The sequence below is a fragment of the Tachypleus tridentatus genome, chromosome 2 (assembly GCF_004210375.1).
Source record: "Tachypleus tridentatus isolate NWPU-2018 chromosome 2, ASM421037v1, whole genome shotgun sequence".
Taxonomy (NCBI): Eukaryota; Metazoa; Arthropoda; class Merostomata; order Xiphosura; family Limulidae; genus Tachypleus; species Tachypleus tridentatus.
In genome coordinates, this window is record NC_134826.1 from 30,030,730 (window position 1) to 30,050,620 (window position 19,891).

At 33.0% G+C, this 19,891-nt stretch overlaps 1 protein-coding gene across 7 annotated transcripts in view; it reads right to left on the reverse strand.

Annotated features, from left to right (window-relative positions):
* TBC1D5 (TBC1 domain family member 5) overlaps positions 1–19,891 on the reverse strand; it is a 164,354-nt gene that overhangs the window by 74,235 nt on the left and 70,228 nt on the right. For all 7 annotated transcript variants that reach the window (XM_076482280.1, XM_076482319.1, XM_076482265.1 and 4 more), the window contains one exon: positions 12,213–12,301. In XM_076482280.1, coding sequence (XP_076338395.1) covers positions 12,213–12,301 — 89 coding nt within the window. The remainder of the gene's footprint in view (positions 1–12,212; positions 12,302–19,891) is intronic.

Consider the following 19,891-nt stretch of genomic DNA (forward strand, 5'->3'; position numbering starts at 1 on the left):
GACAGGCTCTCAAACTACATTTTATACATGGTAGCAATAATGAGTATTTTAATGTAATATTAATGGGGTAAACTGAACAGTACATCCTAAAAAAGATATATATCTGATAAAATTAGTACTTTAGCACATAATTAATTATTTATTATATATATCTGATACAATTAGTATTTTAACATATAATTAGTTATTTATTAAGACATTCAGAAATATCATAAAGTCAACAACTGAACAAGTGCTAATGAGTGAGACAAGTTATAACAGTCTCAACAATGTTTGCACTTTGCACATCCGTATCTAAACAGTTACACATTTCATCATTTTTCACTTGTATCACATACTCCTTCAAACCTCCTCTGATATACAAACTCTTATTTTTTGAGCTGTTTGTTATTACTGGTCTCTCTGTCTTCTTTCCTTTGCTTCTCACATTTTTGATAAAAAGAAAATGAAGAGTTGATAATCCAAAACTGTATCATGTTTTTTTTCTTTTCTTATATTTCTACTGCACTTATTGGATCACGCCTTTTGAACTAATTGTAGGTCTGTTACATTTTACTTTATTGATGTTTTACAAAGAAGTCAATTATTGATTAAGTACAAGCTTCACATGCTGCAAGTTTACTATTTGATTGTTTTCTAAAATTCCTCTTAAGGTTATTTACTGACAGACTGAGAAACATTTACTGTTTAAATTTGACAATTTTATTTCAAAAGTAATATTTATATGATTATTTACATAACATTTTCTACTTTTTGCATAATAAAAGCTAAAATTTTAATGTTGATGTTTACTTCACTTACAACTAACAGGTGCATTAAATTAGCCAATCATGAGCTTCTTTACTCATAATTATGAGTCTCCTGTAAACTCCTATGGTATGTAAGTTATGCATATTGATAATTATAATGCCAAGAAATGAGAGATTTCTATCTTGTTCTACTGCTAGTCTCCAAAATGAATAACATAGAATATGTTAAAAATACGATAGGTAAATACACCACTACACCTATCATGGATAAAGAATATTATGTGCACTTGATTTATGTAAAAATAAACATTAAGAATATGTATGAATAAATTAATAGATATACAGCTGTATCTCCTTATGTGAAAGATATCTATCTCAGATAAAAATATATACAGTACAAAGTAAAATAACATTTTAGAAACTAAAACACAATACGATCACAGTACACACCAAACCAAATAAAGATTCAATTTAGAACGCCTCTTAAGAACATGAATTCTAATTTGTTGAAGACACAAAAATACCAACAAAAGTCAGACTTCAGAAGCATAATCGATATAAAAGACTGTAATACTGACCTATCTGTAAATGCCTGGCATGTCAGAAATCACAGAATCCTAATATAATGGATATGAATTACACACAAGGAAAATAATTATAAAAAAAGCCTTCTACATTTACCTTATTGATTAACACACACTCAGTAAATCAACCATAGAAATCAGCAAAAGATGAAACATGAACATCCATCGTGAAACCAATCAAATAACTAACTGATCAAAATATCAATATAACAACAACATGATGAGTTCCCAGAACATTTGCTTTTCCAAGAAGAAAATCAAGTATTCAATCAAACCTACTACATTTGCCTACAGTCCTTCATGAGAATTTCCTGAGGATAGCAGCACATTATCAGCCAAGACATGGAATATAAAATAATTGGTTATTAGTAGCTAAAGTAGTATCAAACAGATCTAGTAACTAAATACAAATCAGACTTCAGTGACCATGCACACTAATAACCACGACAAAGAGCACCTCAGCTAATAAAATGCTATTGTAAAATTATCTAAGTAGTGTTACAACATTATTAACTGTAGGTTTTAATTAAAGAGCATTTGACACAAACAAATGATCAGAAAACAGTGAAAATGTTATGATATCAAAGTTGGAAACACAATATTCATCTGAGAAACATACTGATTTTTGAAGTTTTTTTAAAAAGTAATATAACATTTAAGTGTTACTTTTATCTAATTATATGTATAAACATGTATGTTTATAAACACAATAATAAATTCTGATAATCCAATACAACACAAACGAAAAATGTACATAATAACTAATTATTTGTAACATACTTTTATAACTGTCATCAATTCTCTATCTGTTGAAAGAGCTGTGTAATTAACTTTACTGATTAATGTAATTTATTACTTATGAGCAATGACTGTATTATTTTATTAATTCACGGATGTTTAATTTAACCATTTAGTGTTACACAACTTATACATATAATCAGCTACTCAAAATCAGTGATTCCTATTATTAATATCCTCAATTATTTGAATTTAAATTATTAATGGATACAATGATTAATCAAACACTAAATTTCACTACTCTCCTAGCTCAAAATAATTGTAAATATCTCTGATTTTGGAGGAATTTCTTCAATTCTTAATGTTTGTTGATTTTATTAAAAAATAAATTCAACATGATTTCTAGAAAAATTACAATGTATATATCAGAACGAAACTTACTTTTTCTAGAGCATTCCTTACTTTGAGTTAAAAATCAGTTAGTATTAGACCTGGACCACTTATTTACACAGGGCAACAAAAAATACTTGCAACTAGGGAAATCTCAACTGACTTGGGGTGATTTGATGATTTTGATTTCAAAAATGTAGTCATAATTTGTCCATTGCCTCTAAATTTTGAGTTATTGTAATATCTCAATATTTGATCAGCCCAATGTGAAATACCATGCAATCAACTCAGTACAATAGATTTATGCTGTGAAATTAAGATCACCTGGACAGTTTAATGGGTAAATGGCATACAATTCTGATAATTTCAAACACTGACTGTATTACACTGGTATAAAATTCCAAACATATATTTTACATACACAATATGTGTTCTTGACAAAAACATAGCAAATTGCACCACTTTTGCTCCATTCCCATGCTCACCTATTCTGTTTGCTAGAGAGAACATTTTAAATGTTCCTTCCTTAACTGAACAGAAAAGAGTGTAGTCAAAAGCTTCTCCATCAGATGCCTCTCACTCATTCAGTTAATCATCTTACTTCTCACATAATGAAGACAAAGTCTGACTTTCTTCCTCACATCATATCTGTGATATAATGAAATTCTGCAAAACTTTTTTTTTTTTTTTAAATTTTATAAATTCTTATTTTGTAAATGTAAACTGTTTCTATATTTTCTAGAAATTAATTTGAAATACTGGAGAGTTGAAGTCTAAATGTACAAAAATACAGTTGTGGAAAATATATTACAGTTTCATAAAGGAAAACATCACACACAAAATAAAAGTAGCTCACTAACAGTATTTTAGATGCACAAGTGGTGAAAAAGAAAAACACTGGGTCTCGTGTGTTGTAGAGTTTGCACATCTGGCTTGGCAAAGTGGCTAAATAAGAAGGTAGCAAATATATCACTTTCAGTTCACATGATATGGTGTGAATCAAAAGATTTAACTAACCATTATTTTTGAATGATTTATATTTCTTGATATTCAAACCAAACTGAACAATCCATTAAATATCCAGATATTTTATCTACATTGAAACCAGTACCATGGAGATGGTCTTCCAGTACCACATTCACCAATGAACTGGGAAACAGCAGACTTGCAAAGAACACTGAAACTTTTTCATACTCTTCACTTAGTAATTTTATTCTTGTGGCACATCTGATTCCAGAAAAAAGCTAAATGATTTTATTCATGACTTGTCTCTGTCAAAGTAGTATGGGAAACTTCTTGACTCTTGTTCACAGCAATAAAGTTATTAGCTCCAAAAAAAAAGCTTCTTTTTATCTAAGTTCCTATCAAAGTATTGCTTTTCACTACAGCATGCAAGATACTTTGTATTTTGGTAAATATGTTGATGCACTTGTGGAAGAATTAGGTACATCTTCAAGAATGGTGACTTTCAACTTAATCAAAGATAATTTTAAAGTTGTACTTTTGTACACTATACGATCAATTCCTGTAGCTCATGCTGGGAACATAAAAGAAACTTAACAAAGCATGTAGATTATATACACTTAAAGCCATTGAATATAATCACCACTGGTGGAACACATGTGATGATCTATAAGTTACTTTACTCCTGCTAGGCCTGCAGAGTGGATATACCAAACACTATTTGTATCATCTCTGGTACAGCCATGAAAATAAAAATCATTTCAAAATAAAGGAATGACCAGTGAGAGAGGATTATATACAAAGAAAGAAAATACTGAGTATCAACCTTTAGTGAATTCTCAAAATGTGTTTGTGTTCCCACTTCATATTAAACTGAGTCTCATATAAAATTTTATAAACGTAGTAAACAAAGATGATAATTGTTTCAGATATCTGTCTGTTAAGTTTTCAAAAATTAGTGAAATAAAAATTAAAAGAGGAATCTTTGCTGAGCCACAGATTTGTCTAGTGCTGACTGAAGTTTATTTTGAAATAATACTCAGTCAGAAAGAACTCACTGCCTGGAAATCATTCAGAGTAGTTCTCAAAATTTTCTTAGGGAATCACAGAGACGAAAGTCATGCTATGATGACTGATGATATGCTTAAACACTACAAGAAAATGGCATCAAGGTTGTCACTGAAGATTTAGACTTATTTCCAAATGATTTAGATGTACTAAACAATAAGCATGGTGAGTGCTTCTGTCAAGATATTTCTACAATGGAACAGTGATACCAAAGGTGATGGAATCTTGCAATAACAGAAGATTACTGTTGATTCTTACAGCATGAAACTAAGAACATACACAAAAGGCCACACAAGTCATACAGGTATTTTATAACAACAAAAACATATAATTGAAGTTTGAACACAGTCTGAATGTATTTTTATTATATATATAATCTTATTACACTCAGATTTTTAAATTGGTATTGTTATTATGTATTGTTTTTGAACATTCTTAAATGTAATTTTAAATAAATAAATAAAGTTATTTTCATGATATATAAGAATATTTTTAAAAAAATCTATTATAGCTAGTAAAATAGAGGTGATCAATAATGTTCAACATGATTTTTAGAATCAGCATCATCAAAATACTCAGAAACAACTGTATTTTTCTAGCAGCTGAGAGAAAAATATTATTTTGTCCAGTGTTATTTATCCCATCAAAACCACATTTGAATTGCACTAGTCAGAATACACATGAATACTGAACTTAAATGATTAGCTTCTGCAATTAACCACAATGAAAAAATAATTTTTGATTTGAAAATTTTGATTTTAATTAGTTTTTCTTTATGATGAGAAATGCACTTGAAATAAAAATGTATCTCAGAATGGCTGGTATGGGTATTAACACTTTTACTGATAAGGAGAGAACAATGTTTTGACCTTCCTAGGTCATCTTCAGGTTAAGAAAGAGAGTTTAAATGTGACCATTTACAGACACATCTTAGGGATGAAAGTATAAATGGGTACGAGATTGTAGGGGGCCATTGCAGATGGATGTTAGGTTATTAATTAATATAGGTATAAAGTGTTCCTTTTATTGGTTTAATTTTGGTTTTAGTTACTGTATAAGTAGGGCTTCTTTGATTTTGCATTTGTTTATATTTGTTTCCCTACTTAATATCAGGGTGTTTTCTGTGGTTATGCTCTGTTTATTTGATTTGCAGTGTTCTACCATCAGCAATAATTTGTTCTATTTATATCTTATGAACTAATTCTTTTTAAGATCAAGGAAGGGTTTTTATTTAATGATTGGACTATGAGGTAACAACTCATTAACTAGCTAATTTACATATTTTTTTACAAATTAATACCTGTTCAACATTACTAGAGGAAGCATGTGTCAGATTAACAATAAAAGAGCAATTCAATGTGCTATAGCTAGAAGGTGAGTAGCACTTTAATATGATTAAAAATTCATAACTGAACTGAGCAACAGAAGGAATAATAAATGAACAGAAAACCATAATAAAATAAAAGCAGAATTTGCTATCTCACAATATTTAAAATTCTATGCTGCAATTACATAAACAGTAATTGACATATACTAAAGTGTGTCCTGATCTGTTTTTCTCCTATATAACAGGTTGAATAGAACAAATGAAACTTTTTTTGTTGGTCCTCAGTCCCAGTCTATAAAGGGACAAAAATATTGGCTAGAACTGGTGATACTGGGTTGCCCATGCTTAGGCCATTTGTTTGTATATAGTTTTTATATAACATCGAATGTTATATCCCTCTTTACAGAAGTTCCAACCACTGAAGCCTACAAGATAGCCTTAGAACTCTATATCCGAGACCCTAACCCAACTATAGACATTCCCAGTAACCAGTTAGCAACCCTCATAGAATTCACCACGATAAAGACAAACTTCATGTTCAACAACCAAAACTATATACAAACAAATGGCCTAAGCATGGGCAACCCAGTATCACCAGTTCTAGCCAATATTTTTATGACACAAGTTGAAACACAAGCAATTAACACAGCATTACATCCACCACTATACTGGTACAGATATGTAGATGACACGGTTGCGGAATTCAAATCTACAGAGCACATACTTAGTTTTTTCAATCACATTAACTCTATACATCCCAACATTAACTTCACATGTGAACAGGAAGAAAGCAATCAAATATCATTTCTTAACCTCAAAATTACAAGAACCGACACACAATTCAAAACAGAAGTCCACCGAAAAATTACCCATACTGGACTATACATTCCTTGGGACTCAGCACATGAAACAAAACAAAAACTCAACATACTAAGAAACCAAATAAACACAGCCATAAAACTATGTTCACCAGATAAAATTAACGATGAATTAGACAAAATAAAACAATACTTCATCAACATCAATAAGTTTCCTCCACAAACCGTAGAAAACATTTACGCACACACCTAGACAGAAAGCAAAATCAACCAACTAAAGTAAATATATCTCACGAATCAAAAAATCATGAAACCATATACTGCTCTATACCATATATTCCTGACATCAGCAAATAAATAACCAACATTTGGCAAAAACTAGTAACAAAATATGACATTCCAGTTAATACCAAATTTATTCAAAAACCAGGCACAAAACTGAGGTCTATACTATGTAAAAACTACACTGACAAACACCACACCAACATTATTTATAAAATACAATGTGATAACTGCCACGACTTCTATATTGGAAAAACAAGTAGAAAAATGGAAACCAGATTCAAAGAACATAAAAAGTCACCTTCACATGTTTTCCGAACACTGCAAGTCAAATAAACACAACATAACCATAGAAAACACTCAAATACTAAATAAAGAAACAAACATAAACAAACACAAAATTAAAGAAGCCTTACTTATACAACAACTTAAACCCAAAATAAACCAATATAAAGGAACGCCTTTATACCTATATTAATATAATAAAATAAATAAAATTATATATTCAAACATCTAATACCGCCCTTTACATTCCGACACTCAGTTACACAACCCCTTTCAAACATGTGGTCAGCTTCCGGTCAGTTACCTCTTTCTTTGTGAACCTGACGATGACCGAAGAAGGTCGAAACGTTGTTCGCTCTTCTAGGTAAAATATTTTCTCAACCCAAACGAGCTGTTTTTGCATATAAATATTTGTCTTCCAGTCAACTGTATGAGGAAAGTACTTATTGCCTACACCAACAAAACACCACTACTCAACTTTCAGCTGAGAGGAGTTGGTCACACTCAGGAGGAAGCCTCCATGTTACACTATCCCACTGGCAAAGAACTGGTAAGTGACAAGGACTCCAGTACTTCACTGGGAGAGGGAAGGTAATCACATAGTGGGGAGCTTTACTCATAACAGTCTGTGGGTTGGTATGATCTGGTACTGGCTTTATTTATTAAGTAAAATACTGTTAAACAGCCTCCAGCAATCTTGTGAAATACCCTATCTCTTAGGTAAGTGTAATAGTCTAAAGTGTAATAAAAGACTGAGTATGCAACTTAGAGAAATGAAATCAAAATTGGTGGCCAAACTAGTAGCTACACTTATAGCATTGTTAATAACTACACAGCAAATATTCATTAGTTAACTAAGCCATAATTTTTGTTAAACTTGAGGAACAATGATGGGAAAACCAAAATACAGAGCCTAGCTAGCTAACTAATGAATGAATAGTTGCTCTAAAATTCTTATGTGTGTAGCTACTAGTTTAGCTGCCAATTTTCATTTCATTCTTTCAAGTTGCACATTCAATCCTTTTTTTTAGCTACACCTATTTTTTCACACCTAATGTGTTTTTCTTTAGATGTTATGACTTATGGTCAATACACACCAACAAATCATAGCAAGTAAGAAAAAGAGATACTCAATATTAACTCATATTAGCCTTAAGATCATAACCCAATTATTTGGAACAACCTTTTCATTTAGCAAACCAACTAGAATTTTTAAAATATACGGTGGCAGCTTTCCTCTCTAAAACAGTGTGAATAATTGCCTTTATAGTAATGCCATGGACTCTAGGTTAACAGTTTCTTGTTATCATTTGCGTGCACTACCTGCATCTTTATCAAGCATTATTATTTACACTAATTGCTTAAGCTAATATCACATAATGCAAAACACTTTTTAATCAAGAGAATCTCACAAAATTTAGCAAATTTGTGATTAAAGATCAGCAATGAATAATAAACATTCACCTTTATAATTCTCTTGAAAACATGAGCTAGAAACTACTTCCCTAGTTTACTTGACCTAATCAATACTCGTGTATTTGTATGTGCTTTCACCCTATAATTTTTGCAAATCTAAACCAGCCATCTTTAATCCAAACGAAAAAGATAAAGAAGTTCCACTTTTACTCTTAGGTGTAGTAAAATATTTAGACTGATAGCTCACACTACTTTCTGCATAGGAATGTGTAAATATTCTGTTCACAAATTAGCAATTTCTGTTGAATAACTGCACATGTGGCTTATACCTGAACCTAATTAGACATCTAACTGTAAGTTCTTGAGATCTATCAGTGTACCATATTTGAAAAAAAATCCATAAAAAGTTAAGCATATTTCTCTTTCAAATAACTTTTCTGTACCTTCAGTACAAAGAAAGGAACAGGAAGTTAAACAGTGAAAAAATATGGTTGTTCAGGCCAGAATGGAGGAATGAGAAAGACTCAACAGGGAGTGGATTGTATGAAAAGAGAATGCAAGGAAGAAGATGGATGGGAGAATAAGCTAAAGTTGAAGGATGCAGAATCAGAGACTAGAAAAGGGGAAGTTTTGTACAAAACTGGGAAGCAAATGCACCCATAAGAAGGTATCCTGCCAAGAAAATTACCATCAGAATTCTGGAGGAGCAAGAGACCACTCCATTGGCAGGATTTTGTCTGGACAAGATTGCCAATCTGTCACAAGATACAGAGCACACGAAATATAACAAGCAAGAAAATAGACCTGCCGAGATTGAGCTCAGAAAAGGAAATCCAGCATTTCAAAGTAAAACAAATGGGATCTTGTTCCATATTGATGATTGATGTAAGAGAAAACAGTCAAACTGTTAGAGTGAATTACAAATAGGTAGCCTTATACAATTGGTAGAAAATTATTCAAAGTACAACAAATAGCTGGGAGTTCCAAATGGTTGACATGTAGGGAAGACTTGACTACTTACCAGCTATTTTCTGATAATTCAAATATATCCTTCATCCAATAGGAAGATTATATGTAAAGAGATGCAAAGTAAGATAAGGAGAAGGCAAAGGAAAACTCATCATGGTGTTAACCCTGTCAAGTCACTAGCAAAGTTTACTTGTAGGGATAGAAAGGAGGAAGATGGTAGAGTCAAAAGGATTCAAAGAAAATTTCATTGATCAAATAACACCTACTGAAAGCAAAGCATGTGTTTAAAATTATTAAGGAGAACTGATAGTGGTGATGCATCATCTTTTTGTACTTAATGGTGAAAATGGTAAGTTTATGGGTCATAAATATTATGAGTCATCTTCAGCAAAACAGCTTTAATTTTTTTATGAGGGTGGTTGGCCTTTGAAATGGATTGTTTTTAGAAGTGGTTGATGTAGCTAAGAGTTTAGTGTACTAGCCTACACATAACATAGATTCTTTGTTTTCCTTAAATTATATGCACAAGATAAAAATTACTTTTGTCTGTTACTTCTCTTTTGAATTTCAGTCAATGAAACTCTGAAATCCATAATTATTTTGGTAACTGTCAGCATCCAATTAAATTATTTTATGGTCAATAAGATCATTACTGATTAATCTGTTTATCTGGAATATTCATAGTATTAACTGTTTACTAATTAAAAATGCAAAGATAATTTAGGGACAAAACACAATGAGAATTATCTTTGTGGATAGAGGGAAAAAAATAGACTATTGTGCTAACTTACCTAAAACACCTTTTCTCACTATATGAAAACTGATTTTTCCATCATGCATTCACCAACAATAATCATACAGTACAGAATGTCTGTCCAGCAGAAAACACAAATAAACTTCCTGATATTACAGGCAATAAAAAATATATTGATCAAAATATTCATGAAGCAGCAACAGAAATTCATGGAAATTGTAACTGATGTACACTACCTAAAGCACTTACATGGAACAAATAATCTCAATCAACTTGTGACAATGTTATCATACTGAGTGAATAGATTTACAATACTATTATTACTATGCTTAAAAAATGTTCATGAATATGATGCAAAACTATGTCCCTTATTCTGAAACAATTTTCTGTTTGGGAGCTAGATTCCTTCTTCCATGTTAATAATTTTTTAGAGTACTTGATTTATTTTTTCCAGTCTGACACAAAAATGTTGCCTAAATAGAGCTACAGCTATGATTCACACACCAGATTTCTTACAACTAACAGTAACACTGAAACTCACTCTTAACTTATTAACTTATGACATATGGTTGATAGAACAAGTTGTTTGAACCTAATTATAATTACACAAATGGGAAATCCCTAATATCATTTTTATTCTTACCAAAATCACTAGATGATAGTTATAGCTTAATTTAGAGTTCATAATGAGAACATTTCTTTTGCTTCTATAGTTAATTCTAAGACAGAAGAATTAAATATGCTAATTATACTTGTAATGCCTCACAATTATACAGAAATATAAGATAATCTTCTCTGAAATCCTTAAACATAAAAAATAGGAAAAATATTCTGCAACACTTCTTATTAAAAAACTCTACAAATTATTATTTGTTCCCTATTTGACAGAGTATTTGTTCAAAACTAATAATCAGTAAAATTCACAAATGTTTATTACTAGCTATTGCACATTTACCCTTACTAAAGAAACTTCACAAAGCTGCACAACAGAGATATGTAGTTTGAAATAAATTAAAATTTGATACATCATAATTCAGTAAGCACATCAATGATTTATTTTCTATATTTAAGTTTTCCCTAATCAGACATACTAAAATTTATAAATTAACTTAATAATATATTAACATTTTTAACGCAAGTTTTTATAATAAAAATTTAAATATGCCTTCAAAATCTATTGGATAACCCATTACATAGTTTTAAGAACATGGTAATCTTTTGAATAACACTATCAACAAATTATTATAAAATATACTTGAGTAACATAATAGTGTAATAAAGTTTAGTATAACAGCACCATAACATCTTGATTTTTATGCCCAAACATCATATCAGGGGTTGGAAATGCCAACTAAAAGGAAGTTTTGTTCTATACCCCACTGAGGTTTAGTACTCTTAATTATTATTTTTATTATTAATTTTGTTTTTCCAAATAAGAGAGAGTAATCACCTTCCCAATGTGAACTTGAGTATTTGCACCTTCTCCTTTCCACTTTATTTTTCAACATATGAGATTGCTGAAATTGGGGTTAAATCAGATAAATATGGTACCTCAACTGCAATTTGGATAATACTTTCACTGATACCATAAACAAATATCCATATTACATAATGACCTAATTTTAAAGCATTGTGCCCCAGTGTTAAATGTTTTTTTTTTTTTGTGACTGTATTTTTATTTTTTTCCAAAAAATTGAACCTTTCTAACTATATTTCATCTGAGGATATATTGTATAAACAAATCATGCTAACCTTCCTGTTGATGTAAGCTGTTGCAAAGATTTTGTACCTTATCTAATATATATATTCTTATTATCATTATAAACACAAAATCAACATACAACAAAAAAAGCTTATATAATTTCTTACTTGACATATCCTATCTCTGAAGCAAGAAGAAATGACTGTTGATCCAAGTGTAGAACAAACAGAATTGGTGCTAAGAGCTCATGCATACCCTGGATGAAAAAACAATCTTTTTTAGTAAATTTTTTTCAAATAAACAAATTAATTTTCACATTGAAATAGAAAATATGTGTGCCTCAGTACAAAAACTTTTATCCCCCTTAAAACTTTAATGGATTAAGATTTCACTGTTGAGTTATTCCTCACCCAAATTATCATAAAAGCTCGAATCAGAATATAACTAGTAGAACCAATCAATTACTGTTTTCAGGCATTTGAGTTGTAATCCGAGGGTTGCAGGTTTGAATCCCCTACACACCAAACATGCTTGCCCTTTTAGCCATGGGAGCATTATAAAGTTACGGTCAATCCCACTATTTGTTGGTAAAGGAGTAGCCCAATAGTTGGCAGTGGGTGCAGATGACTAGCTGCCTTTCTCTCTACTCTTACACTGCTAAATTAGAGACAGCTAGCACAGATATCCCTCACACAGCTTTGCACGAAATTTAAAAACAAAAATGACTAGTTTCAGCTAATTAATCATTTTATTAGATATTAGATTTTTAAGTGATAACTGGAGGTTAAGAATAACTGTAACTCATAAAAGAAATTCAAAATGAAAACTTTATTAATACCAAACTTACAGTTCAGTGTCTGCTGTGGTAGTATGTATAATCAAAAATTGAACATGAATAAATATTATCTTCTGGATTTTGTGATCATGATATTGATAATTAATCATTTTCAATGACAATATAGTGATATTTACAATGCTACAAACATGGCATTGAAATTCACAGTTACATTTGTCAATCTGTACCTGATGATGCATTTATTAACAAAAACCATGGCTGTTAATAAATAAAGTATTTGTGAAATATACAATTATCTCTGGTTTTCCTCAATTCTGTGAAAGATTTTATCTACATAGAAATGGGTGAGTAAATGATGTACACATAACTATAGATGTTAGTATCAGGCCTACTATATATTTTCAACACTACATTATTCATTCAGTCCCAACTGCCCTTATGAGTTTTATATTAAGTAAGACATGTAATCTGAAGTATTATGCATTCTTGTACTTGAAAAACCCTTATAGATTGAATAAAGAATGTAGAGTTAAAATTATGTAACACAACTACAATTAATATATTAAGACAAATATAATTAACTATAGTTGTGTTTTGTTAGTGTAGAAAAGACAATCACACAGTCTTAAGTACCTGATGCAGAAAAGTAAAATATTTTTCTTTATAATGAAGATGAAGATGGTTGACAGAACACAAAACATTATTTTACAAACATTTCAGAATACACTCATTCCATTTTCAACAAATTCTGAAAATGATGTTGCAAACATATTTATTGACTAAAACTATAATATTAATCACTTGTTTACTTAGTTTAGGACAGATAAAAGAACAAAGGATTATAGATATACTGCAAAACAGTTGAGTTTCAAGTGTGAAAATTCTGAATAATTTTAGATCTAAAGAGTATAAATTCCATCTTTGTGAGTGGAGATACTGCACACATAAGAAATGCCTTGGCTGGAGTTAGCCAGCAAGGAACTCCAATATTCTGCAAATTCCTCTCAGTGATCACTCATTGAGAGGAATTCAATGTGGCATGGAGAGTACTCTCAATGGGTATTATATCTCTAATGACCCAATAATTCAAGAAAAGTTCACTGTATTTTGGGATTGATGTTTTGACCAAGATGTACCAGAACATAGCTTTTTGATGAACTTGAGAGAGCCAGCAAGCTTCTCTAATCCCTTCTGAATGAAAAAGGGAAACACCTGCCATAAGGATTTGCCACATAAAAAATTAAGAATTAAAAATTGAGGTACAGGAACTGAAGGTGGTGGCATATGTGTAAAAAAATCGTCTATGCATGGTTGTTTACCTATAAGATGTTGTTTTACTCTTTGTTTTCAAGGATTGAGTTATCCATAATAAATAGAGTAATATTCAGTGCTCACTAGACCAATCTACCATGGAGTCCTGCAAAAGGATGCACTACAATGCCAAACAAGGACACTGTAGCAACACTAGGGTTTCACGAGCACTATACTCAAACACCAGCAGACATAATTGTCTAAAACAACCACTGAAAACATCCAAAACTGGTATTCGGTTGACTCTAGCTTAAAAGGACCAGCCAATTGGCCCTGGGAACACAACCTAAGACTAACCATCCAGAGTAATTCAGAGACAAAAGGGAATGGTGGGATTGAACCCTTCAACAACCAGGATCTTCTCCTTTTCACAGATTACCATGCACCTCAAAAACAGGGTTGGATGTTCAGATCCCAGATGATGTAAACTGACATTTTTGGTAGAAGCTGTAGAAATTTCTATTCATGACCTGATCCATCAGCTGCAGTTTTATTCACTTCAAATTGTCTTTGGGTGTGAAAGCGAGACAACTGAAAATAAAATTGAAGACTTTTATTCTTTGACGATTGAATTTCTTACCTTCTATGTGTATCTAATCACTAAATAAATCCCTATCCACCCATGCTTTTCTGTTTGGAAAATAATTCACATCACAACTTCTTTATTTTCCTATGGCGAGTGTTTTCAGCTTTATGATACAATTGTATTTGAATACAACACTGTGATTCTTTCTTTGCTTTGTTTTATTCATGAACAGACTTCATTTCTGAATATTAAAATCTTATCAGCTATCAAACAAAAAATAACACAGCTTCAAATGCATTTAAAATATCTTTTGGGGCACAGCCTTTCACTAGCACCTGTTAGGACATTAATACACAGTCATCACAATGTCATCCATAACGCCAGTAGCCTTGCAACACACTGGTTTAAAGGTGGTGCCCTGTTGAGACTTGAACCTTTCCAGCAAACTATTACTGACTTTGAAGTCAATTGATTCAATGTTTGTCCCATTTCTTTGGGTTTTGCTTTGAGAATGGATCTACCGATCAGAATATTCATCAAATGCATTGGTAAACCATTCTGACAGTACTTACTCAACATCATCCACTGTTGAGAACTGAAAACGTTCATAGTTAGGTTTGTTTTTTCAAATGCTGTCTAAACATTACTTTCTTCAAAATTGTGGACAGTGCACTGGTCTTCATGTCAAATTGTCTACATATATGATCACAATGAATGCAGGACTGAATGGCCTTGCATCATTTCTACCTTCTAAGAACACTGATTAATAGGTACACAAGTCACTGACATACGATACATAAAGTGGTTTCAATGATCAAACTGCTGCAATTTATCTAAAATTATACTGCCACTATTTCCACTTTATTCAAAAAACTTGCAGCAGTAACTCTGCAATAATTAATCATGCTAACCCTGCAAACTGTCTACTGTTAAAATAATGATTTGCTAATGAGGAGTTTCCATTTGGTTTGCCATATTAACAGTTTAATTATGCCTCAGGCTACCTCATGACAAAGCAAAGTAATTGGTTGATTGGTTTGGTGTTTAATAGTGCAAAGCAACTATGCTATCTGTGCCAAAAATTTGGTAAAAATTTATTATTAAAATTAATAAAATAAAATTAAAGTAAAACAAAACAAAGTTCAAGTTTTATAATAAAAACACAAATAGGATTAAGACCAATTGTTATATCTAGTTAACAGCAGTAAGAGAGAAACTACAATATTACAATTTGTAAAGGACTTTCTGTAGCATAATTGTAATTATCATAACTCTCCAGAATGACTAATGGGGAAGTTCAAAAATCAGCTTTAATCACCTGAAGTTGGCCCTTCCAGTCCTGGTTTCGAGTTATTTAACATCATGACCATTTTCTAACTTCAAATCAAACAAGATGTACTTTAATTCTTAAAAGGTCGAAATTTTAAATTAAAACTTAAAGAGCATTAAAAAGTTTAATGGCCTTTAAAAAAAACTAAAAACATTTGTAAGGTAGACAGTGTCACCATTGCTAATGACACTTTCTGGTGTTATGCATAAACCTTGAGAAAAAACATATTAAAATTGGTGCCGTCGTTGAGAGTAGTAACGATGGTAAAAAGTAAAATATAGCTTATTGTGACCTGAGTGTTACACAGACAACACATTGGTGCATCAGTCCAAGGTAAAAGAAAATGATGAGTAAAAAACTGGCCAATGCATACTTTAGTTAAGACAACTTCCCCTTTCCGATTCTTACGGAAGCAAGACAACCAAAGTCCAGGAGAGAGTTTCATTTGAAAAAGATTGTTTTCATGTTGCTTACTACAAGTCAACAGCTAACTGGCACAGAGCTGAGCCTTGAATGCAAGACTATAGTCCATGTATGGAACAGGCACAGTGGTGATAGTGCCAGAGCAGACAGACTTAGCTGTGGTGTTGACGAGCTTGTTCCTGCAAATACCAACGTGGCCTAGTATCCAGAAGAGCTAGATAGAAGTGGATGTTAAAGATAAATTGGCCAGGTGGCTTTGAAAATCGGCAAGAACAGAGTGAGAACTAACGTGAAACAATTCCAGAGCCAGTAGAGAACTAAGGGAGTTGGTATAAATAGTGCAATTTGAGTACTGCTTAGCTTCTACGTGATCCATGTCAAAAGAAATAGCATACAGTTCAGCATTGAACACTGAAACTGCAGAGAGGATTCTGTGTGCAACCACTAAATCGCAACAAACCATGTCACAGCACACAGAGTCACTTGATTTCGAACTATTTGTATAATTAGGAATGGAAGGATGGTTTGAAAGATGTTGAGCAAATAACACAGTATTTCCAATTGGGAGTATCTGCTTTTCTCAGATGACCTAAAGAAAGTTCACATTTGAGGATTTTAATAATCCATGGTAGGATGGGCTGACCAGTAGATAGAACAATGTTATCCAAGGACAGATCCAATTCATCCAACTCTGCCTAGATATGAAAGCTAAATGAAACAATGACAAATCATCTGTTCTGAAAACGCATGGCCCACTGAGGAAGGAAAACACAACCCAAGGTGAGATGCTGTGGTGAGGATCAAAGTTTCGAAGCATACAGTAAAACAGTTGTAAATGGCAGAGGTGTAGAAAAAGTTCCTGAGACTCTGTGTATGAGCTTTGGACTGGGGAAGTGCAGGAAGCCCCAGTGCAAAGCTGAAGCCCCTGATGATGAATAAGCTTCAGCATTTCGAGGCAGAGCCATAGAACAGTGCCTCATATTCTAGTTTTGATCAAATATAAGAACTATATACCTTCAGCATAGAACATTGATCTGCTCACCAAGTGCTGAAAGAGAGGACATGGAAAATGTTCAGTGCTCTTGTTCATTTGATTACTAGGTGCTTGACATGTGGTATAAACGTCAGCTTATGGTCAAAGAAAGCCCCAAGAACTTTGTCTCAGGGACCAGAGGTAGCAAAATTTCACCGATATGGAGTTCAGGGTCAGGGTGAATACTCCATTGGCAACAAAAGTGCATGCAAACGGTTTTAGAGAGAGAGAGAAGTTAAAACCATCTGCTGTGGTCCACTTCAGTGAATGATTGAGGGCAATCTGTAGCTGCTACTCAATATACCTCACGTTCAACAATTGACATGAGATGTGAAAGTCGTCAACATAGAGCCCGTTTGCAACAGTAAGAGGGAGTTGTTCAATGATGGGATTAATTTTTATACTGAAAAGTGTGACACTCAAAATACAGCCCTGAGGGACTCCAAGTTCCTGTAGAAAAGAATGGGAAAATGTTAAATCCACACAAATTTGGAAATGCCTGTCCATTAAAATTTTTAATATAAGTGGGCAAATGAATATGTAACCCACATAAATGGAGGTCTTGCAAAATGCCATACCTCCATGTTGTATCATAAGCCTTCTCAATGTCAAAGAATATTGATACAAGATTTTGTCATTTGAGAAGGCTTCTCTGACCAACATTTCAAGTCAAATCAGGTGGTCCATGGTGGAGCCCTATCATTGGAACCCACATTGGGTGTGCAAGAGGAGAATGTCTGATTTGAAGAACCAAACAAAATGAGCATTAACCATACTCTCTAAGGTCTTACAGAGACAGCCCATCAAAGCAACTGGAAGGTAGTTTGAAGGAATCTTGGGATCCTTCCCAGGCTTAGAGAAAGGTAGGACAATAGTTTGGTGCCAAGTATCATGAAGAACATTCTCCTGCCAGATCTGGTTAAAAACAACTTCAGAAGAATAGCAAAAGAAACAGGAGAGAGATGTCACAGCATCTCGTAGTATACATCATCAGGTCTGACCACTGTACTGCCAGACTGATGAAGAGCCAGTTTAAATTCCAATTATAGTCAGAGAGACAATCAGCTCAAAAAAAAAAGAGGTGATCACTCTGCCTCAGTCTTGACAGCTAAGAAGGTGGAGGATGAAGTTGAAGTGCTAGATACCTGGCAAAAGCTATCACCTAGAGTATCAACAATGCTTCAGGTATCGATTACTTCCTGGCCGTCAGAGAGCAAGATCTAGAGGGGGAAATTGAATCTTGTTCCATATGACTTTGGAACTGGTGGTAGAAGATATACTGGTTGTGAACTTAATCCAAGATTCCTTCTGGTTTGATGTTTTACATGCTGAGAACATGCATGGGTCTGCTGGAAAGTGATATGGTTCGAGAGTGTAGGATACCTGCAAAAAGTATCCCAGGCTTATTTTTTAGCATTTCATGCCATATGGCAGGCAGAATTCCATCACAGACGAGGATATCAAGGAAAACATGTCAAGGTTTTAGGAATACACTGAGCAGCTGCCTGTATAACACAGTCAGTTACTGCTGCCATGCAGTCATCTACTATTGGCTTACAGACAACAGCAAGATCAAGTCCTGTGAGAGCAGTGAAAGAAGGCTAGTTTGCTTGATCTGGCTTTCATCAGGGCATGCAGGTCGGGTGGCATTGGCCACGATCAGTCTCTCTCAAAATTATAGGAAAATGATCACTGCCCCATGGGTTACTATCAACCCTCCATGAAAAGTGAGAGAATAGGGGAGCTGATTGAAAGATTAATAGCAGTAAAAGACTGACTAGGTGCATGAAAATAAGTATAAGAACCAGTACTGAAAAGAGGAAGGTTGTGATCTGAGAGCATATGCTCTTCAGAGCTACCCCTCCCATTAATACCAGTACCTCCCCAGAGGGATTACGTCCATTAAATTCTCCCAGGATTAAAAATGGAGATGGCAACTGTTCAACAAGAGCATCAAGGTCTGACTGACCATGGGTCTCTTCAGGAGACATGAAGAGAGAAAAATGATGGTACCACCAATGGAAACATGGATAGCTATGGCCTCCAAGAGTGTGTAGAGTGGCAAAGACAGGGTGGGCACATGCTGATCAACCAACAGTGAAACCTGTCCATGCAGTCGTCCATCACACAGCCTGTGATTTCTGTACAAAGAAAACTGTTGAAAGGTGACTGTATCTTCAGGTTTCAGAATTATTTCCTGTAAGTAAAACATACAGGATGGTAGGAAGCAATCCATGCTTTGATGTCATCTACATTAGAATGTAAGCCTTGACAATTCCATTATATGTGTGGGTAAATTGAGTGGAGAGCCCTTCTGTTATAAACCACCATTTTTTTCTTTATTGTCTTTAATCAAGGGAGATCTGTCAACTTCCATGGATCCTGCCTTGGATCAATTGAGCAGGTCTTTGTTGTTGAAAGAGGATT